The sequence below is a fragment of the Lotus japonicus genome, chromosome 4, assembly GCF_012489685.1.
Source record: "Lotus japonicus ecotype B-129 chromosome 4, LjGifu_v1.2".
NCBI lineage: Eukaryota > Viridiplantae > Streptophyta > Magnoliopsida > Fabales > Fabaceae > Lotus > Lotus japonicus.
In genome coordinates, this window is record NC_080044.1 from 11,238,545 (window position 1) to 11,261,741 (window position 23,197).

The 23,197-nt window shown below is 39.5% G+C and overlaps 2 protein-coding genes across 2 annotated transcripts; one reads left to right on the top strand and one right to left on the bottom strand.

Annotated features, from left to right (window-relative positions):
- Nucleotides 1-6,915: 6,915 nt before the first annotated feature.
- LOC130710037 (uncharacterized) lies at nucleotides 6,916-8,087 on the bottom strand. Its single transcript, XM_057559192.1, has one exon. It carries the CDS (start codon nucleotides 8,076-8,078, stop codon nucleotides 7,092-7,094), a length of 987 nt encoding a protein of 328 aa, XP_057415175.1. The 5' UTR covers nucleotides 8,079-8,087; the 3' UTR covers nucleotides 6,916-7,091.
- A 6,513-nt stretch (nucleotides 8,088-14,600) lies between these two features.
- LOC130711938 (BOI-related E3 ubiquitin-protein ligase 1-like) lies at nucleotides 14,601-15,944 on the top strand. The gene is made up of 3 exons (XM_057561729.1): nucleotides 14,601-14,811; nucleotides 14,898-15,153; nucleotides 15,288-15,944. Exons 1-3 carry the CDS (start codon nucleotides 14,759-14,761, stop codon nucleotides 15,807-15,809), a joined length of 831 nt encoding a protein of 276 aa, XP_057417712.1. The 5' UTR covers nucleotides 14,601-14,758; the 3' UTR covers nucleotides 15,810-15,944.
- Nucleotides 15,945-23,197: the final 7,253 nt, after the last annotated feature.

Here is a 23,197-nt window from a genome sequence, read left to right on the forward strand (position 1 = left end):
CACCTGAGAAGCCTTTCGATTTCTTCCTTGATTTTCACCAACACATCTGGATGGAACCTTCTGGGTAATTGCTTGACTGGTTTCTTGTCTTCTTTAATGGGCAACTGCAATTCTACTAGTTCTCGACTCAGTCCTGGCATTTCATCATAATCCCAAGCAAAGCAGTCTTTGAATTCTCTGAGTAATTTCACCATCCTATCCTTTAACTCTGGATCAATAAGAGCACTGATGTACGTTGGCTTCTTCTCTGAGCCATCACCCAAGTCTACTTCTTCTAGAGGGTCCTGTGCCTCCATTTTCTTGGAAATGTCGAGCGCTGGCTTCTCGAAACCCAATGGGCTGTCATCGTAGATGCAATCCAGTCTTAAATTACGGAGATCTTCAAATTCTTCGACGCTCTGCTCGTCTTCTTCCAAACACGTGTTATCCTTATTCGTTGTTGCCTCCTCCTGAGGTGTCAACTCGACAGGCAGGATTGAGACATTAGCTTCGTCAATAGCCATTTCGTTGGCCATTCTTTCGGCCTCTAAGGCCGTCCTTATTTTGTTTTCGGCTGCATAAGCCGAAATTCGAGCTATGCTCGAATTAATCATCTTTACCACTGGTTTGCCACTCACTAGTGGCATCCTTTTCTTCATCGCTGTGCCATCCACTCATGGCATCAGGTTTGCATGCTTCATTGAGGTTTAGGCCCCGGATGGGATCCAATGTCACTGAGTACTCTGAGTATGGGTTGAAATATTGATTAGCCACTGTGTCTAAAGGAGCGATTGTGGCTAAACTCTTCTCGAAATTCTTCTTACCAACATAGCCTGTCTCTGCTAAATAGTAGCTTTGATCTGCTTGTACATTTTCGACAACTCCATCAGCCTTCCAAATGGATATACGTTGGTGCAAAGTTGAAGGCACTGCCCCCACGCCATGAATCCATTCTCTTCCCAGTAGCAAATTGTAATTGGCCTTTGAAGGGACCACAATGAACAATGTGGAGCGGGCCACCGTTCCTACAGTTATATTCAACATAATTGCCCCCAGGGAAGAACCTGTCTTTCCTTCATAATCAGAAAGTACCATATCATGTGGGATTAGGTCTGCTTCAGTTTTACCCAACTTTTTGAGCATAAACTCAGGCATCAGGTTGATTGCAGCTCCTCCGTCGACAAGGACTTTGTTAACTCCTTTCTCCTCGACTTTGGCCCAAACAAATAACGACTTCAAATGGCTCTTCATTTGCTCAGTTGGCCTCTGGAAAATAGCTCTCTCATCCTCGACAGATCCTCTCTGCATTACATAATAACACAAAGGATTATCATCTGGTTCTTCTTCGACATAGTAGTCTTCCTCGCTTTCAGTGACCTCTGAGATTCTATCGAATTCTGCAGGTAAGATAGACACTATGCAGATGATGTTAAGGTCTTCCCCATTACTGTCGTCGAAATCTTCGAGCATGTCTTCATCCTCATCTTCGACAACATCTTTCCCCTTTTCTTTGGCTGGGTTTGGTGGCGCAGTTGTTCCCTGTTTGATGGCGTGGTCTAGCTGATTGATAATCGACGCCACACTAGGTTCATTGCGGGGATTATCTTCTGGCTTTTTGTCCCATAGTGAACGGAACTTGCCACCTCTTTCCCTTTCAGCTTTCCTTTTCCTCAAAAAACGTCTGAACTGAGTCCTGGTCATTTGCTCAGGAGCATAGTAGTTCCCAGAGCCATAGGAGTAGCTTCGCGACACACGAGAATTGTTGATGTAAGAGGATCCCTGGCCCAAGTCGATTTTCTGCCACTTTTGGTGTTGTTTTGGTCTAGGAGGCGCTGGCCTGAACCATTGATTTTTTGGCAACCCAGCATCAGGGACGTAAGTCTTGTCTTTATTCCTCGACTTCTGGCCTTTATGGCCATCGAGTTCCTGGCCTCTCTCAACCCACTCCTCATGGGGGTATTTCAACCTCCTAGACACAGGCATTTTGTTCTGGTAATGCCTCTTTATTTCAAAATCTTGGTAGGCTTTGGCTGCAGATTTGTCGAACACGGCGCTGCATCGAGGGCACATCATGACTTCTTTTTCGTCATCTTTGCTCCGGGACAGAAACTCAACAAGAGTTTCTCCAGCCTTGGGGTAAACCTCCTCTAAGCTCACCTCTTTCTCGACCTTTGGTTCTTCAATAGCAATGTTTTCCTCCTTTGCCTCTCCAAGTGTCAAGCCTAAATCTAGCTTTTCAGAAATGTCGACCATGCCAATGTAGAAGGGTTCCACATAGTTGGCTTCAGCTACCTGCAACGGATCAGAGTCAATCTTCATTTGGTTTTTGGCTTTTTCATCATACTTGAGTCTTCCTGAATCCAATGCCCCCTGCACAAGATCCCTGAAACGAACACACTGTGAGGTCCAATGACCAAAAAAGTTGTGATATTTGCAATATTTCTTCCCTTTCCTTTGCTCAGGAGAAGGAAGTTTTTGGTCTTTAGGGACCACAAGCAAACCATCAGACACGAGTATATCATAGATTGCATCACATTTGGTCACATCAAAAGTATAAGTTTTTACTGTAGGAATGGTATTCTTGGGGCTTTCTTCCCCAAGTTTGTTTTCATATGGTTTCAATGCTTTACACACATAAGGATCACCTGGCTGGAGTTCAGCCAGATTAACATGATTTATGTCAACATCCGTAGAGGTTTCTCGATAGACACATGGACTTTGACACACTGGGTCAGTGTCTATGTACGCTACTTTTTCCTTCTTTGGCCATTTAGTGGTCTTGGCCCTTTCCTCGGATTTTTCAGCCAATAATAATTCGATGTGCCTCACTCTGTCTGCGAGTAAGGACATATCTCGAATATATTGAGTATCGATTTTCTTCCTAATAGAATACTCTAGACCACCAGCGGCTAAGACAACTAGCTCGTGTTCAGGGACATGAGTGAAACATCGAGATTTAAGCATCCTAAACCTGTTTAGATAATCATCAATGGACTCTGCTGGCTTTCTTTTGACACTAGCCAAATCTTTCAAACTCACTTTGCACTCTCCCCTAAAGAATTGTTCATGGAAAATTCTTTCCAACTGGGCCCATGTATGGACTGACCTAGGAGCGAGGGTGGTGAACCAGGTAAATGCATTCTTAGTTAAAGAACTCGGGAAGTACTTCATTTTCAAATTTTCATTGATGGCTAAGTCCCCTGCTTCGATTTGGTACCTGGCTATGTGTTCTACAGTAGACTCTCCTGAATCCCCAGAGAACTTAGTGAATTTGGGGACCTTACAGCCTCGAGGAAGCTCTGATTCGAGAACTTCCTCTGTAAAGGCCAACACAAAATGGGGTCTATTCGCGAAACCCACGTTGAAGCCATGTTGGTTCAACAATTGTTCCACTACAGCAGCAACATTTTGTTGCCCCCCAGCGTTCTGGTGTCGAATTCTTTCTAGCACACCATCAGCATGTTCTTCCCTGTTTACCATGTACACATTTTGCAATGGTGGTTGCATTGCCTCGTTTCCCCCAAACAACGGGTTTGCCCCCATATCTTGGCGTTGTGGCGCTTGATAGCGCACAGGGGCAGGGACATGGTTAGGCAATGGGATTTGGTTAATCCCTGGTGCTGGTTGAATTTCGACTGGTGCCCCCAGGGCTGTAGCCAAACGATCCATTTGACGTGTCAAATGCTGATTATTGGCATTATTGTTTTGGAGCACAGGGTTAATTATTTCACCTATTTGACGAGATAGCATGTTAACCATTTCATGGTTACTATCATCGACTTGCTGCCTAATGGCTTGAAGTGAACCAGTGTTCATACCTGTAGACAAATAAATTTGTGAACTAGACCCAGGAATAGGGCCAGGAGGACTAACTCGACTACTTCCTAAGTTCAACATTGTTCCATTTGCCCCAAAGGGGGGTATGCTGAATGGGGGAACATTCTCAGGGAACGTCGAATACGTGCCTTGTATGCCTTGCATCACAGATATAGGCATACCATAAGGCATGTCTCCTCTTGTAACCGTTGGAACAAGTTGTGCCTGCACTGATGTAGATACAGGCATTTCTGCAACTGCAGAAATTGCTACGTTCTGGGTTGGCATGGTGGTGCCAGGCCCCATCCCAGTAGACACTTCTGCATTACCGCTGCTTCCCCCGGGACTGCCTTGATTGCCCACGTTAGACCCTTGGGGGGAGGGGGAAGTTCTTCCTCGATTGCTTGCCATACTCACAGTCTTACCACTCCTCAGGTACATATAACACGTAAATCACAAGTAAAGCAAGTAACAAATACCAGGTAACATGCAATACAATAAACACACAAAACACTTCTGTAAAACTTAGTTTTCACAAAAACGGTCCCACCGGGCGTGCCAATTTGTTTACACTTATTTTTGGTAAACAAATATTCTCTTAGTTCGACTAAAGGAAGTTTAGATTCAGGGTCCTTTTGAAACTAAAGTGTTGGTTCTGCAACATACTCCTCCATCATCACGTCTTGCTCCTTGAGTCTCATTGATGCGGACATTTAGAGCTTTTTGGTGAATTTTCAGAGTTTGAGTTGGGAACCTCTTTTCTGAATCAGATTTTCCTATTTATAGAGCTCCATGTCCCGCGTGTCCTTGGCGGTTTTCTCCCTTGTTGGACGGGTTAGTGGGTCTGATTCCCCACGATCTGATGCTTGCTCCGGAAGTTCCATACGTAGTGGTGGGGGTCGTGTTCCTCAACTGCCTCAACCGTTTCTTGGCCACGTTTTCGACCATCGTGGGGAGAATCTGACTTGGTCAATGCGGCACGTGTTACATGTGTATGTGTCCAGCAGTAACTGCTATTGTCGAATTCGGCTGCCCCATTAACTTGGTGCATTTTCCTTTTCCTTTCTTTAGTCAGAAGTCGACTACCTTGGGTGTTTTGGGCCGAATGTGTTTTTTCCTTTCTTGGGCCAAAATATTGGGCCAACAATTGGTATCAGAGCCTCGACTCTTGGTTGATATCTTAATAGATGTAGAGAATATCCATTGGTGTGGCTCACAACTTACACACATGATGAGCAGCCAACCTTCCATCAAAATCTCCTCTTCTCAACAGCAGCGACCGCATCTACTGGAAAACAAGAATATAGCTGCAAGTTAAAATCACAAGCCACAATTTGTGGAACATCTTTGAATGAGGAGACTATGTCATTGCTATTAAAGCAACTGTAGAACTTAGATCTTAGAATCATATGAATGGAAAATAAAATATATTTCTCTTATATATGCTCATCAATTGAATTTATAGGTAAGAAATTAAGCATTTGTGCTGCTTTTAAGAATACTTGAAGTGCCTCAGCAATGGCATTTTCACTTGCACCCATCTAAGAAGTCAAGCTTAAAGATCTATCTTGAAGAGATGGAGGATGCACCAGATAAATGCAAGAAGAGCCAAATCAATTTGAAGGAATCAAAGTATGGATCATCGATCATGGTTCCTAGACCAATACGGAAAGAACCAGATCTTTGATACACATGAGCTATCAAAAACAGAACAGACAAGCTCTTGCTAGAGAAAATATAATTGAGTATAATTGAAAGATGGTTGCCTATGCATTAACAAATATTCTATATCAATTTTCTGTGCAATTTCTGTGCATTTATTTAAACTAGAAGAAGAACATCAATATAGTGATGTTGATTATGTTGAAAAGAAAAAAGTACAATTAAAGGATGTTATATTGTTATTATTACATTCATATCAGAAAATATCAAGAACTTATCTTCCTACATGTTGAGTTGTGTGAAAAGCATATCCGAGGACTATTTTAATGAAAATCATATATGTTTTTTTTTTTTGAAAAGAAAATCATATATGTTATAACTTATAACATGTGCTAGAAAATATTGATAATCACCTATCCTAGCTATTAGACCTTGTCTCAGCCCTGAGCTAATATAAGAATTTTAATTTAAAGCTAGTACAAATTTTAGAATAAAGTATTAATTGACATGAGCTAATATTAGAATTAAAAATTTAATGTTTATTATGGTGTGATAATAAGATTACACAAAACGAAGCCATGATTAAAAAAAAATGAAAAGATAAAAAAAAATGAACATCAGGTGGTTGTGCAGTTCTAGAGGTGGGGTGACGAATTCCGAAACACAATGGTGAGAAATTAAGATTTGAAACCCTTTCACGGTGTCGTGACGGAAAAAAAGTAATGAATGCAATAAAAGGGGAGAGAATGAGTTTAATTAGGGTGAGGAATAATTACATAAATCACCCTGGATTAACCGATGGAAAAAAATAAGGTTCACCCTGTTCTCTATTTAATCAAATTATAAATAATAGTTCAAACAAATAATAATTCTAGCTAATGGGTGGTGGTCAAAGTTTTTAAAAGTGACTACGTATAACTGTATAAGCAAGATTGTTGACTAGGATCATATTTTTTTTTTCTAGGCAAGAAATATATATTGAAAAAAAGTAAAAGAAATAAGAATTTTGGTTAAAATAATAATAATAATAATAATAATAATAATAATAATAATAATAATAATAATAATAATAATTACCCACTCTTTCATCGTGAATTAGCACTAAATATTTGGTCTAAAATTGTACATGGACCACATTGGTGAAAGTAGAAAAAGTAAGAAAGGACCAACAAGGTGTAGCACAACTGATAGATAGTTTGGCTCCTTAACCATCTAGTCCAGGGTTCGATTCCTGAGCGGTGCGTATGGAGAAGCATTTGTTGGGAGAGGCCTACCCACTTAGCGTGATCTCAGAGCCTCGAAGGATTAGTCTCATGGCCGTTGGCTATGGGATACCTTGGGAAACTAAAAAAGAAAAAGTAAGAAAGGTTTTTTTAGATAAGCCAAACTTGTATTGAAACGAAGTACAAGGGGTACTTCAGCCCAATACAAAAGAGAAGGAAATAAGAGAAACAGTACAAAAGAGGGAAAAGAGTACAAAGAGTAGAGAGCCAAACACCATGGAAGAAAAGCAACTAAAAACGGATCCTAGGCCCCAACAGTACAAAAATTGACAATTCCCAACCAGGTAAAATAACAGACCAACCCACTGAGAACAATTCCAGCCATGCAGCAGTAACAAGTACACCCACAGATCAAAGGCTTTGGATGCAAGAGAGAGGATTGGCATACCAATCATAAAGAGAATAACAAAACCCCTTTATATTTGCCTTAATCCACGACCAAGAATGCCTTTTAACAAGATCAAGAGCCTCTTCATGGTTGAACTGAGTACTTCTAAAAACAATTGAGTTCCTTCCAAGCCAAAGTGTCCACACTGTGGCAAGCCAAACTGACAGGGAAGCTCGTCTTTGGGTGCTGTTCCTACCAACTTTAAATTGAGTGAAGTGCTCCCTTGGAGAAGAAGCCGAAATTAAATCCATGCCAAGCCAATTAGCGCCAAGCTGCCAGAGATGATTTGAAACAGGACATGAAAATAGCAAATGCCAACAGGATTCCAAGTGAGCTGAGCAAAAACTACAAGTTGCTTGATCGTGAACAACCAGAACCCTGCGCTTGAGTAAGTTTTCCTTGCTTGCGATACGATCCAACAAAATTCTCCAAGCAAAGGCCTTAACTTTGGAGGGAGCCAATGACTTCCATACTGCAGAAAATACTTGATCCGGTGCCAAGGAATTTGAACCCTGCAGAAACAAATATGCAGAATGCACTGAGTAAATACCATCACCACTGACTAGCCAAGACCAACGATCAAAGGAGTCTTCCACCAGTCGAATACCCGCAAGATCACTCATCAGACACTCTGCCCAAAGTTGCTCACGGCCCAACAGCGGTCGTCTCCATTTAAGATTCCACTGCCAAGCTCCATTAACCCAATTCCCACACTCATTTACAGTAGACCATTTCAGCTTTGAGAGGTGGTACAAGCGAAAAAATTTACTACGAAAGCTACCAGAACCTGTCCAATCCTCATGCCAAAAAGATGTGCTATTGCCCATTCGAACCAATTTGTTTGAACCTGCGTCAAACCAATTTTCCCCATCAGATTGGCACGCCTCATGAACATCCCGCCACCATGCAGATTCAGTAGGAAAGTAGTCACCTGAGTATTTAGCTCTCATTACCTTGCCCCATAAACAATTAGGCTCCATACGCCACTTCCACATCCACTTTCCAAGCAGCGCCTTGTTGAAAAGGGTCAAGTCCTTAATACCTAAACCCCCAATGTTTTTGGATTTACAAATGGTATCCCAACTTACCCATGCAATCTTCCTATCTTCTTCACTGCCACCCCAAAGAAAGTCTCTCATAATCCTCTGACATACTTTCACCACACAGACAGATGCGGAAGAGCGGAGAGAACACTCTGAATAAGACAAATGCGGCCTCCAAACGAAACAGATTTACGCCTCCAAGCCGAGAGCCTCTTTCTGAGTTTAGAAATAACTAATTCCCAAGTTTGAAGACGGTCCGCCCGGGCACCAATAGGGATGCCAAGGTATACAAAAGGAATGCTCATTAATTTACAGTGAAGGAAAGAGGCAAAACATTGAGCAGAACCAACGTCAAGGGCAATGGCAGCTAATTTACTCTTATGAAAATTTACTTTGAGTCCAGAGACCAGCTCAAAACATCTAAGAATTCCTTTCATAACCACCACGTTCTGAAATGAAGCTTCCCCCATAAAAATGGTGTCGTCTGCAAACTGAAGAAGGGAAACCTCACATGAATTACTCCTTCCCACCTTGTACCCCGTGAACTCACCCAGATTAACAGCATTCATGAATAGGCCATTTAATCCTTCAGCCACAATGAGGAATAAAAAGGGGGCTAATGGATCACCTTGTCTAAGGCCACGTTCCATTTTGAACTCACCAGTGGGACTGCCATTAACTAAAACTGAAACAGAAGCAGACTCCAAACAGCACTTAATCCAAGAGATCCACTTATCATTGAACCCCATGCGTTTCATCATATACAGCAAGAAATCCCACTCCACTGAGTCATATGCTTTTTCGTAATCCACTTTAAAGATTAAAGTTGGGCGCTTCTTGAGCTTAGCTTCATGGACCACCTCATTCACAATTGCAACACTGTCAAGCATGTAGCGCCCACCAATAAAAGCAAACTGTCGTTCATCTATTAGTTTCCCAATAACAGAGCGCAGCCTTATTGCGAGCAATTTTGAAACCACTTTGTATATGCAGCCAACTAGGGAAATAGGTCTGAATTCATTTAGATTCTGGGGAGAACTTACCTTAGGAATAAGTGCAATAAAAGAAGCATTACATCCCTTTGGCCACGCCCCCCGGCGATGGAAATCCTTCACCACCTTCAAAAAATCACTTTTTAATACTGCCCAGAATTTTTGGATGAACTTAAAATTGAACCCGTCCGGACCCGGGCTTTTATCTCCCCCACAGTCCCAAACAGCAGCCCGAACTTCATCCTCAGAGAACGGGGAAGACAGGAAAGAGTTATCCAAATCAGAGAGGGACCTGAAATGAACCCCATCTAGGCGAGGTCTAGGACCAGCAGCAGACTTAAATTTTGATTCAAAGAAGCATTGGACAGCCTCCTTTACTTGCAAAGGCCGTTCATCCCAAACGCCGTCAATCATTAAACCTACAATAGAATTAGCACGTCGCTTCCAGTTTATGGACGAGTGGAAAAAGCTTGTATTTTGATCACCCTCGGAAATCCACTTCGAGCGGGCTTTCTGACAAAGTAGTGACTCATTAAGACGAAGAACCTGCCAGAATTCTGCAGACAGCTCACGATACCTGCCTTGATCTTCCACTGAAAGCGCCCCATTATCCGCCAGTGCATCAAGCTCATTTATTTGCTTAACCAGTGATTCACGTCTGCACTTTAGATTCCCGAACACATCTTTATTCCACTGTTTCAGGTTCACCCGGAGACCCTTCAACTTTTCTTTAAGAACAAAAGCCCCCCAACCGCGTATGCGCAAATCAGACCAGGATTTTTCAACTAATGCCGGCAGCGATAACTCAGATAACCAACAATTTAACACACGAAACGGTTTAGGTCCCCAATCCTCATCCGATTGTCTCAGCAGAAGCGGGCAATGATCGGAAATGTCACGATCCAAAATAAGCTGTGAACAGTTAGGCCAAAGCTCATTCCACTGGTTAGAAACCAAAAACCTGTCAATCCTGCTTGAAGAGGAATTATTTGGCCTTTGCCAAGTAAATTTTTTACCTGCTAACGGGATATCAGCTACCTCCATGGCTGAAATAAAAGAGTTAAATTCCTGCATATCTAGCCTCTGAGAATTAGTGACACCAGCAACACCTCTACGCTCCTGCTCGGATCTGACTGAATTAAAGTCACCAGCCAAACACCAAGCCAGAATCTGACAACTCCCCTTCCAGTTCCTTAATGCTTCCCACATTACTAATTTCTGATCCAGACTACAGGCAGAGTAAATGTTCACCACAACACATTTCTGAGCTACATTCCCCCATGACCCAATAAGGCCAAGGAAGCCAGGACCCTGCATCGAGTCCTCTAGAACAAATGTATTCAGCTTCCAAATACATAACAGGCCTCCAGCAGTGTTAACTGCAGGAACAGCGCACCACTCAAACTCTGAGTCCCCCCACAATTGAGCACAAACATGTCGGTCCACCAATTGGGATTTAGTTTCTTGGAGACACACCATTTCCACCTGATTGTTGCAAATAATTTCCCGAATCACCCGTCTTTTAGCCCCATCCCCCAATCCTCTAATGTTGAAAGAAAGAATCTTCATTGATTATGGGTACTATTCCAATCATTGGCACGGCGTGTAGCATCACCAGTGCCAGCTTCATCCCTGCTTTGGAACTCATTTAATCTACTAATAATTTCATCATCTCCCCCTGTGTATGTTACTCCACACCTTTTGCCCAATTCCCAAATCAGTTCAGCCTGACTAGTGCGGCCCTCCAGCCAAAGAGTCTTGCCAAAATTGTTAATTGCTGGGCCAAGACTTGACGTGGGAAAATCTGGAAGTTTTTGCTGTCTCAAGGATCTCCTCTGCAAAGAACTGGAAGCTTGTGATACTGGCTGCGTTTGCACAGAAGACCTCGGTCCCACCCTCCTAGTCAGCGCCTCAAACTGGTTCCTTAGCTCAACGGAAGCCACAACCTCCAAGGTTCTTGAGTTCAAATCGATGGATCCCTCACAAAATTTGTGTCGACCCCCACCCTGGGTACAAGGGATAGAAGTCTGAGGCGCAGAGAGAACGTTTTGGTTCACGCTGCCCCCCCCCCCCAACCCCATTATCATTAACCTCAATTTGGGGATTAGGATTCCCAACATTCACAGGGGCCTCCCCTTCGATTTCCAGTTGAGTGTGAAGCACTGGATCAATTTGTTGAACCGGGTTTGGGTCAGATTTTTCAGAATTCAGAGGAGACATGGGATGGGTCAAGGGAAGGCCCAACCCATTATCGATATCATTACCCATGGTCTGGCATATGTTATTCAACCCACTAGGGACTTGCACGTGCTGAGGATGTGCACAACCTTCCGGGCCCACCCCTGACTCAGCAACAAAGGAATTCGCAAATTCCATTCCAGGGCAATCATTGTTTTCATCTAGTCCCAAAATTCCCTCATCATTATGTGGCGGCTGATCATCATTACCCTCGGACGTGGTACCATCATAATTTTCTCTGTTATTCCCCAAGTCAAAGCCATTGGTTTCCCCCACCGAGGCATTTATGGTGGCGGGAGTTTCTACGTACTCCCCATCCTCCTCTTGCACCACCGTCATCGGCGGAGAGGCAATATCGTCAAAAAACTCCGACGAGCCTAACGATCCCACATCGTTGTCGTCCTCATACTGAACACATTCATCCTCGCCCTCTTCATCATCAGCATCAATAGCACCCTGGAATGGGCTCCCACATGGTTCAAATTCCTCCATAAGGCGGAGGTGATACACCGTCCCTTGAATAAGGACTCTCCGGTAATGAGATATACGTTGAGGACAATTTGTGCGGACCAGAATTTTAGCAAACTCCAGGCATGAGAAAGATGATGTTTGGCCATCCATTGATAGGTAATCGCCCACAGGCTTCACCATCTCAGTGAAACACTCCTTTCGCCACATGTTTACTGGAAGCCCGGTACATCGTAACCAAGTGACCCTAAATTGAGGTGCATTCGGCGGGGACCAAGGATAAATCACGTCAAAGACTGAATCTGGCCCTTCATCAGCTCCACGCAGTGCTTCCTGTAAGTCTACACCTTCAGGTCCTGTTAACAAGACCATATCATCACCCAGGTATCGGACCTTGATGAGTTTAAATCCATCAAACATAGCAGCATTCTGCAGGGATGAGATAAGTTCCAGGTCTCTGATTATCCCAACCATGCTTCTCTTTAGCCAGTCAAAATCATCTTGCATGATGGGACCATTCCACTTTTCTATCTCAGGAAGGGTCTGGTTCTTGTGAGCATCGAACTTCAGGTCCGTAAAGACAACCCCTGGTTCTGAGGACACAGCCCGTGCATATGATTTCACTGCAGTGTTTGCTAGCTTCTGAGTATGCCTTACTGGGACAGCAGTTCCTGGCTTCTTGGGACCACCCTGCACTGGCTGTCGCGGCACCGCAGACTCCCAGGGCCGTTTCTTTTCAAACCGAGGAAAATTGACATGCATTTTTGTGCACCAAATGATTATAGTATCCAGTTCCCTTTCCAGTTTTGCCGGATTTTTCACGTCAATGAACCTGACAAACCCGAAACGTTTCCCCTTCTTGTCCCGCTTAGGTGCTATGAAGACTTCCCATACTTTCTCATATCTTTGGAATATTTCCCAGAGAAGTTTTTCTGAAAAATTCTCTGGAAAGTTAGAGAAGTAGAAGTGGGTTAGATCCCTTTCCCTTGGTTGTGTCCCTTGCTTGGACGTTGGCTTCCTTCCGCTGCCGTAGTTGTTAGTGTTGAACCACCCTCCGTGTCGTTTCTCCTTCCCCTTCTCTCTCCATCTCTCTCTATTTTTCTCTCTCATTGTATATAAAAAAAAAAAAAAAAAGTAAGAAAGGTGCATTGTTGACTTGACTTGACTGACTGATAAACAATTCCGTCCAATCCATTCCATCTTCCCAAAGCAGATGACGTGCACGGTGCACTATCCCACACCGGATTACTCGCACCAGGCAACTTGTCCGTACAGCGACACAACTGTTTTAATGACCAAGGCAGCGTGGAAACCGCTCCCCAAACAGAAACTGGGTCCCACCTTTACGCTGGGGTCACCTCTTTTCTTTGTCCCCACTCACCTCCCACGTGCACCGGCCCCACCTCTTCCCAAGGGCCAAATTAAATCAAATTTAATGTAAATTATCCAAAACAGTTCCATTTTCTTCCTTCCAATAAATAATAATTGGTGGTAGAATAGTAAATGGAATGCTTGCTAATTGCTTAGGTCAGATCACTCTCTCTAGAAGAAAAAGATAATACAAAAATTCAAAACAGTTTTATTTTCTTCTCAATGGAGTAAATGTTATGCTTGCTAATTTGTTTATCCCTAAAAGAATTATTAATAATTTATAATAGTTTTCTTTTTTTCCAATAAGTAATAAAGTATAATAGTAAATGTTATACTTGCTAATTTGTTTTTCCTATTGACCAAAAAAAATACTTGCTAATTAGCTTTGATCTATACAAGAGAAAAATAAAATAATTTAGTACAATAATCAACAACAATTTTATTTTCTTCCAATTAATAAGTAATAAAATTAATATTAAATGTCATGCTTGCTAATTACTAGCTACCTAGAAGAAAAATAATAATAATACATTAATACTAGTAATAATGACTAAATATTCTCAACTTTTCTTTTCTTCCAATAAATGATAAAGTTGGTTTCAAAAAAAATAAATGATAAAGTGGAATAGTACTAAATAATAATACTAATAAAATAATTTAAAACAATAGTCAACAACAGTTTTATTTTCTTCCAATAAATAAATAATAAAATATAATATTAAATGTTATGCATGCTAATTACTAGCTCTCTAGAAGAAAAAAATAATAATACTAAATGATTTAATACAATGATTCTCAAAACTTTTCTTTTCTTCCAATAAATGATAAAGTAGAATAGTAAATGATATGCTTTCTAATTACTAATTAGCTTAGATCTCTCTAGAAGAAGAAAATAATAATATTAATAATACTAGCAAATATTATGCTTTCTAATTACTTCTTAAAAGCTCATTAATTATTTTGTTTGACCAAAACATTTTATTCAAAATTGAATTATATTAAAGGAAAAAAATAATTTTACTCATTAAGTAATTGGTTGTGATTTGTAGAAATAGAGGTAGAAATAATCTAAAATTTCTAAACCAAAATATGAAAAGTAAAAACAAACGCATACATTAAATTTTTTAAATGGAGTAGTTTATGGAAAAATAGTAAATAGAATGAAATAATCAAGTACAGTTTTGTTTTCCTCCAATAAATAATAAAGTAGAGAAATTAATGGTTGCATCAGCTTAGATCTGTCTCTAGAAGAAAAATTAATAGTAATAATAATGATGCGTTTTGACTTTCTCTCTCTTTAGACTAAAAAAAGTTAGTACCTCACAAACCAAAGCCTTAAATAAATAAAACGTGACTCGTTCATTGTTACTCCCTACTAGTCGCCACCCCATTTGCATGTGAATTGTGAATTGTGAAATTCTCCCTCCCATTTTCATTCCCTTCATTTTCCTCCTCACCAGTCACCCCCTTTGCATTTTCAAGAAGAAACAGAGTAACCATACATAACCAACTCTCATCATGGCAGTTGAAACTCCTCACATGAATACTCTCCTTCAGTTACTCACAAACAGGTAATTATTTTCCTTCCATTTTCTGTTTCTGTTTTCTCTCCATTTTCCATCTCATTATATCAATTGCTTTTGTTCATTTTCCACAGAGAAATGTTCAATCTCAACAACAACAATCACTTTTTCTACAACCCCCAAATGGCCATGGATGGTTCCTCAGTTCCTCTCTCTTCTTCACCCTTCTGGGATCCAACCTCCATCAACAAAGCTGTTACCGGAAGGAAGCGACCCAGAGACAACAACAACAACAACAACTCCATCGCTGAATCACCATTTCTTGACCAAAACCTTCAGTATCAAATCCACACCCACCAATCCGAGATCGATCGATTCATCGCTCAACATGTAATTTTCTCCAATTTTTTTCACCATAACCGTGTAACTGAATTCAAGAGTTTTGAAATTTCAAATTGAATTGTTTGTTTGATTGTTAGATTTTTTTGTTACTGATTTTCTTTCTTCTGTTATTGTTGTAACAGACGGAGAAAATGCTGAAGGAGTTAGAAGAGCAACAACTGCGTCAATCAAGAGCGTTACTCTCGGCGGTTCAAGAAGCAATGTTGAAGAAGATGAAGGAGAAAGACGACGAGATTCAGAAACTCGCTAAGGTGAATTTCGTCCTGCATGAAAGAGTGAACAGCCTCTGCGAGGAGAATCAGATTTGGAGGGAGCTAGCACAGGCGCATGAAGCCGCCGTGATTTCCCTGCGTTCCGACTTGGAACAGGTGCTGGCGCACGTTAGTGATAGCCACCGCGGCGCGGCGGCGGAGGAGGAAGATGATGCTGAGTCGAGTTGCGGCAGCAACCACCACCGTGAGGAGGAGGAGGAGGAAAACGAGGCGGTGGGGAATTTGTGCAGGGAGTGTGGGGCCCAGGAATCGGGAGTACTGTTACTGCCATGTAGGCATTTGTGTCTGTGTACGACGTGTGGGTCCACCGTTCGTAATTGCCCTCTTTGTCATTCTGCCATCAATGCTAGCGTACATGTCAATTTCTCTTAGAAATTTAGAAATTTACATTTTCCATATTGGATTTTACACCATCCAATAACTAGACTTGTTACTAGTAGTTGTTAGCAAAAGAAAACAAATTGACTTTACAATTCTTTTGTTATTAATATAGATATATTTTTTTTTTTTGGTGCTTCGGAAAAAGATATTTTTTGCCTATGATGCTCATATATTTTTTTTTCTGCATGTTTTGGGATGGAGATATTTATTATTTCTTTTAATTAGTTATTGCATTTTTTGGTTTGACATGGATTGCGGTTATAGAATATATATTTAAGGAATATATATAAGAGAAAATATGAGATGCACTGACAGTGTAGGTATACGACTTATCTAAATAAATGTCAAAACTCAAAATCTCATTCAATTTTTTTATGGATTTATAAAATAAAGTAGTGGTAAATATAATATTTTGCCTAAAGAGACTTTTTTCCATTTTCAATGAAAAAAGCAAAGTATACAATTTTTATTTTTTTTCAACTTTGATACCATATTTTTTTTTGGAAAATAAATTGAACTCTTTAGAAATTGATTTCTTCCTCATCCAATCTACATGTCCCTTAACTCTTATCATTTGAGTATTTGATAAACATTTGACAATCATTTAAAAATGGAGGAGTGGAGTTTTATGCCATTTGGGTTAATTTTGTTATGTTTTCTCTTTTATAATTTATAATTTAGTTTTTCTATTCTATATAAAAAATTCAATGGTTTCAAACCCTCATATTTTAAAAGAGTACCATTTTTCTTTCTTTCTAGTGATAAGTATATATTAAGTTCTAGATAAATGAATGGGAAAAAGAAAAGCAAGAAGCTAGATATGGTATGTGTGTCCCCCACTCGGTAAACCTTTGAAAATCGTGGGAGGAGGAAAAAAGAACAGAGAAATTCCACTATTAGGAAAGAAAGTTGTTGTGATGTGATGAAAGATGATGGTGGATAGTGGATACGAATAGGAAGTGCACAACAGAACAGTCATATGAGGGGATTGGTGGGGTGTGTGTGCATGTGACCATAAACAGGCATCGATTCCGGAACGGCTAGCTATGAATGTGATGAGTGGTTTCCTTTTGTTTGCATTCAATTCAATGATATTGTTTGAATGGGTACGAAAAGTCTATAAAGTTGAAACAGGCCTAAAATTCCCATAAAGTGAAAGCAAACGTAGTGAAAAGGAAAGATAATTAATTAAGTTCTGCAGACCGGAGACGACTCTTTAGAGTTTAGATGCTATCATGATCATAACAACACGGGCAATACATGAAAAGTTTCCAATGTCTAAGAAGTAATAACCAATGGGAATCATTATGTATGTTTCATGTGCCAATGTACTGTCATTATATTGAGGTGCTTCCTCCCACCTTCTGCTTTCTTTATTTCAATTTCTTAAGTTCATCCCTTCTTCCTCTTTATTCTATGATTCATCCTACAAAAGTATTGTATTGGTTCCACCACCTTCCCAATAACATTAGGCTTTATTCTCCCACCACCTGATACATCCCAGGAGAACTTGAGCATATCAAGGTAAGTATAAACTTTTCCTATCTATAAATAATAAATAATAAGTGAATGCTAGCTAGCGCTCTTTACATTACTTTACTAAGGCCTAAGGGTGTTTGTTTGTAAATTTAAAGTAAACAAATTCCTTTTTGGAATGTATTCTGTATATACCTTAATATTATCAAACTATTGAATATTTCCATTTTTTATAGTGAGTATAAGTTTGATTCCATAGAAAGCCATTTAAGTTAACTACGAGGTTTAGACCAATATAATTGTCTATATGGCTCCTAATTTTCTTTAATATTATGACCACTTAAAAAAATTTACGAGTGGCGACCACAGTTTTCAAAATGGATGAGGACTGTGCTTATAAGCATGGCGGCAAGAATCAGATCGACGGCAAGATGATTTCCTCACATTTCTTGTAGTCTGAGGCATTTTTCAAAAGATTTTTCGGCGAGGGATGAATTTTAAATCTCGCTCAAAGTTCAAGGACCATTTTCTTATTTAACCCTTTTACCAATTGTAACATTAAGTTGATGTATTTCTTGATAGGGAAATTGAAGGGTTAAAATAAATAAGAGAAATAAATAGTATATTAGGAAGTTAGTTGTAATTTTAATTAAAAATGATAACTTTTCAATTTTTTTCATACATGAACCAAAACCTTAAAGTGATAGGTATTATTAAAAGGAACATGAAGCCCAAAATCGACCATAGACCTTAAAATCGATCTAAACCTATAAAGTTGACCCTAAACCCGACTTAAACCTTAAAATCGGCTAAAAAACCTAAATTCGGCCCTAAACCCGATTTTAGGGTCCTTATCTGGTTTTGGACCGATTTTAGACTTTAGAGCCGATTTTAAGGTCCAGGTCGGGCTTTTGACCGATTTTAGGGCTCATGACATATTTTAGGTTTTTTGATGTTTAAGTCAGCTTTTAATCAATTTTAGGGGTTTGGGTCGATTTTAGGTTTTTCGACCGATTTTTAGGTTTTTGAATTATTTAGGGTTTTTCACCCGATTAAAGGGTTCAGGTCGGGTTTAGGGCAAATTTTAGGGGTTGAACCGACTTTGGAGTTTAGGTTGATTTTAGGGTTCAAATCGAGCCAATTTTAGGATTTTGAGCTGATTTTAGGGTCTAAGATCAATTTTAGGTTTTTTGGCTGAAAGGGTTCAAGCCAGGTTTTTTTTTGTTGGTAAATTTAGGTTTTTCGATTCATTTTTGTAATCTAGTACGTAGGATTTTAAGTCAATTCATTAGAAATCCGTGAAATCCATTAATGATACGTGAAATTTTAATATAATAATCCAATGAATTTTGATTTCAAATCCATTGTTTTATATGAATAAATATAGATGAATTTTATTATGGATGAATTGAATAGATATGAACTCATGAATTATTTTATCACCCTAATTTGGAGTGTACCTTACCTCCACTAGGGAGGTAGAATTCATTCATTGCTTCCAATTAGGTGTTTGGAAAGTGGCTGGAGTAGTGTCCAAGCCAATATAAGGTGGGTTAATGGTACCTGCGTTGTTGGGCATTAACGGGAGCATGTGCTAAGTCGATACTCACACATCAGAATCAGACCCGTCAAAAGCAGTTTCTGACATGATCCCACCACGTGTCATAAAAAATTGATGTGTACTATTAACAATGCCTTTATATTATGACAGCTTGGTTTCACAACCCTGTCCATGTAATGGAAAACGCCACGCCAAATTTGGAAGATATCACAGTACACTAGAAAATATGGCAGAGGAAGAGATTCACAAAAACGATGATAATGCTGCAGGTAGAGTTACAGATAATTATAAAACAGAAAAGAAGGACGTATATTATATATATATACACGTAAAGAAAGAGAGAAGAGCACGATGTGGGGTCACAATCAGCTTGTGGTACAACATTTATCGTCACGCCAAACTGGATAATGAAAGAAGGAAAGTAACAGTGACTGAGGGTATCTGCTGATGACAACATATATTCAATTCAATGAATGGATGATTTTGCATTTATGTGTGATTGGAACCTGCCACTGTCGTGCAAACAAAAGAAAGTGGTAAAAAAGAAATCGATTCTTCTGTCACTTTGTAGCAAGTTTGCCACCATTGACAGGAGGCTGAGGAGGCTCTCTATTCTAAAAATTTGGATGATCTATTTTCGGCTCACATACAGTAATTGAGAATGAGTCAGTGGTAATTTGCAGAGTAGACTTTGAATTACTTTAGAAGCAAAAATCACCTGGGTCATTGATGTTTACGTACAATTGACTTGATATAACTTAAAAATGTAGCAACTGTTAAAGAATTTCTTCAGCCAATATCACATTGACAATGAAAATGACCACCACGGATTGATTCCCAAACTGAATGATCAACAAAGCCCCCTAAAAAGATAGAAGAATTTGCAGCACATGAAAACATGAATCTATCCTTCTGCGATCCTATACCTCCAGTAGTTTCCACCTTGCCCTCTTATGCGGACCTCGAATGCAAACAACCTTCAACGCAAACAACCTCTGCAATCCTTCTGCAAAACTCTGCAATCCAATTTTCCCTCTTTTGGGAACCCTAATTTTGTGAGATTTCTTAATTACCTGTAGGAAGATTGATGAAAAAAGTCAAAAAACAAATAAGTCTTACAGCAAGCACCTTCGAATTTACATGGTAAATCATTGGGGCCTACTTGTAATTAATATAAGTGTGGTGCCTTATATGAGATTAATAAAATATTACACATGCCAGTCTCTCATTGGTCCACACGATCTCTGTACCGTACCAAAAAAATTGCTCCTGTACCAGAGAATTCGCCCACACATATTAAACGAAACAGCTTTGATGGAAAACCCCAAATTGTAATGCAATAAATGTGTGTTTGCATTTGGATTTTTAAAATAGAGTTTTGAGTCAAAGAGAGTTTATAATGATGTGATTTATTTTTTAATTTATTTTAAAAGTAATTAATCTTATGTAGATAATATGAGTTAAAAACACTTTCACAATCACATAGGTGTAATTACTAAAAAAGATATGAGATGAACCGAGTTTGGTAAACGAAAAAGAAAGACTTCGAGTGGGGTAGAGATGAATGTGAGTTTAGGGGTGAAATTGAGTTTGATTAATGTACTTTATACGTTGTCAAATGTGGTAGCACAATGTTCAATAAAGATGAGAAAATTGGATTTGCCCTCGTGCTTTGTTTGTTATGCTAGGGAAAGAGAAGAGAGGGAGGGAGAGTTAGCGTGTTTGGTTGGTAAGGGAGGCGCCACAAGCTTTCATGGAATGAAGTCTTGATAAGCCAAATGTGAAGAGAAGTCACAAAGACCTTGCATCTTTAATAATTCTCAAATGTTTCTTTAGAGAATTATGTGAAAAGTCCTACTCTCACAAAAATTCCTTATGCATTCAAAATGAAAACAAGATCCTCAAAATATAAAAGAAGAATCCTAGTATAGGCTAGAGGGGCGTGCAATGGGTTAGGCCCATGTTGCCTTAAATTGGCCCAAAACAAGTAAAGCCTCACTAATAAAACCATATACAAGTCCAAATCCTATTGGGCCGAGAAACTATCCCTAAGTATTTTCAAAAATAAAAGAAACTACCCCTAAGCCCAATCCTATGTAGATCAAGTGTAGAAGCCCAAACCTACACATAGGTGGACTAAATACAAGCCAGGATCAAAATATAAACAAAACCTTTAATCCTATAAGGTCGATATACAAACCCAAAACAAGAAAATACAAACAAATACATAATACTAGCATAATATTCTATATTGAAGTTTTGTTTTAATGTTCAAAAAATGAAGAAGTTATGTTTTAAACAATGATTTCAATAGGTCTTCTAGAGTCATCCTTTCGTTTTCAAGCATGCATTAGTTGTGTTTATATAATTATGACATTAAATGTTTTAGCGATTTTTTGTTGAGTTTTTGTTACTAGTGACCCTAAAAAAATTTGGGCGTTACATTGTGGTATTAGAACTTGGTTGAGAATACCAGAGCTGCAAATTAAGGAATAGGTATATTAGGTTGATCGAGTCATTATGAAAGTAGGTATGTGGTGCTAGGTTGAGTGACAGCTTATTTGCTTGTGCTTGCTTGATTTTTTGAGAAATAGTGGTGCTTCTATTGTTTGCTTTGTTTGAACAGCCCCATGATTTTATGAGAAATAAATTTCTTTGCGAGTCTGATGTGTTTATTATCTCATGAGGATCTAGATGTGTTACTCGAGATGGATTGGTTGTCCCGATACCATTGTCTTTTAGATTGCACCTCTAAGAAGGATGTTTTTACCGAATGTTATGGTTCCCTTGGCAACAATTCATCCTCAAGCACCCACATTAATGGAAACATGAGTAGACACATGACAAAATAGAACATATCTTTACTAGTAGAGAATTGAAATAGATCGTTGAGTTCAAAAAAAATAAAATTGAAATAGATTGTTGATGCAAAAGAAACCAGAACAACACACAACAAATATTAAATGCTCCAACACTTGGAAATCAACAATTACATCACCAACATCAAATCAAGAAAAATAAATTATAAATAAAAACCCAAATTAGACAAAACCTCTACAGGCAATGGCGACAAGGTGGCGGCGAAGGTGGGTGATGCGGGAACATGGGCTGCGACGGTGGAGGTGTGGCAGGTGGGTGGGTGAGTGGCGTGGTGTTGTGAAGGTGCTAGGGTTGAGGTTGGACTCAAGGCCTCTTAGCGGGGTGGGGGGCGAGTGGTGTCAAGGGTGATGACAGTGCGGGACAACGTGCTGAGATGTCGCAGCTGGGCCAAGGTTGCCCATCATGGTCCTGGGGATTTGAGGGCTGGTGTGGGTGGGCATGTAAAGGGCATGGGGGCGGCGGGGGTTAGTGGGGATGCATTGGCCGATGCATCTTATTCAAGAGAGTGAAGGTTTGAGAGAGTGAGTCCAAGGGTTTGACAGAAGAGGGAGCTTGAATGGATGATCAGAAGTAGAAACTGTTGACTAACTTGAGGGCCTAAGAGGTGTGCAAAATTCACTTTCCATTAGTGTTAGTCAAAACTGACGCTAAATTGGCTGATGATTTTACTATCTGTTTGGAATTTCCCCTGAGGTCTTGGCTTGCGCAAATGTGACTGCCATTTTTGTTTTTTTTTTTCAATATTTTTTTGTTTTTACTTTTTTTTTCGGATTTTTTTTTTTTTTGGAAGCGGAAGTCATGGCTTGGATATTATAAGTTAGAACCACACAACACCACAAAACCTTAGGCTTAAGGCAATGGGTGTGTGTGTTCTTTATTATATATGCACTTGTGCACTTGCTAATCTAGGCAATGTGAGACTTCTTTGAGTCACCACTTTATTATCTCTATTAATAGATGACAAATTAACTAGCAATTTTAACATTGGTTATGATTGATGCTTTGACTGTTACGTAGCATCGACTTGGCTGATTATATCATTAAGTGGAATGCAATTTTAAATTGATGTTTTGTTTCGGTTTAACTGATGTTAAATAGTGAAAATTAACATCGGCGTCATGTATGACACTAATTTCTTACTCTAAAATAAGTGTTTCATGTAGTGACTAAAATTTTGATCGAACTATTCAATTTCATTGAACGCATGGATTTAGAATTTGTATGACTGTGTGGAACTTAATTCAAATGCGATAAAGAGAAGATGAAGAGAGATTAAAAAAAAATCTATTACCTAAAATTAAACACATTGACTAACTAAATGTCTTTCACTCGCACACGTTACTCAAAATAATTAAACCAAATATGTCAACAATGTTAGTTGTTTTTTTCCATTATTCTGGACCCACACGTTTTCCACAATAATATCACGTTCCCTTAATTTTTAATGCACTCCCTTTAATTT

Excerpts from the sequence above, each read along its gene's own strand:
- LOC130710037 (XM_057559192.1), bottom strand. The coding sequence starts at position 8,078 with ATGAGAGCTAAATACTCAGGTGACTACTTTCCTACTGAATCTGCATGG.
- LOC130711938 (XM_057561729.1), top strand. The coding sequence starts at position 14,759 with ATGGCAGTTGAAACTCCTCACATGAATACTCTCCTTCAGTTACTCACA. Across the intron at positions 14,812-14,897 it reads CTTCAGTTACTCACAAACAG|AGAAATGTTCAATCTCAACA; the intron begins GTAATTATTTTC and ends CATTTTCCACAG. Across the intron at positions 15,154-15,287 it reads ATCGATTCATCGCTCAACAT|ACGGAGAAAATGCTGAAGGA; the intron begins GTAATTTTCTCC and ends TTGTTGTAACAG.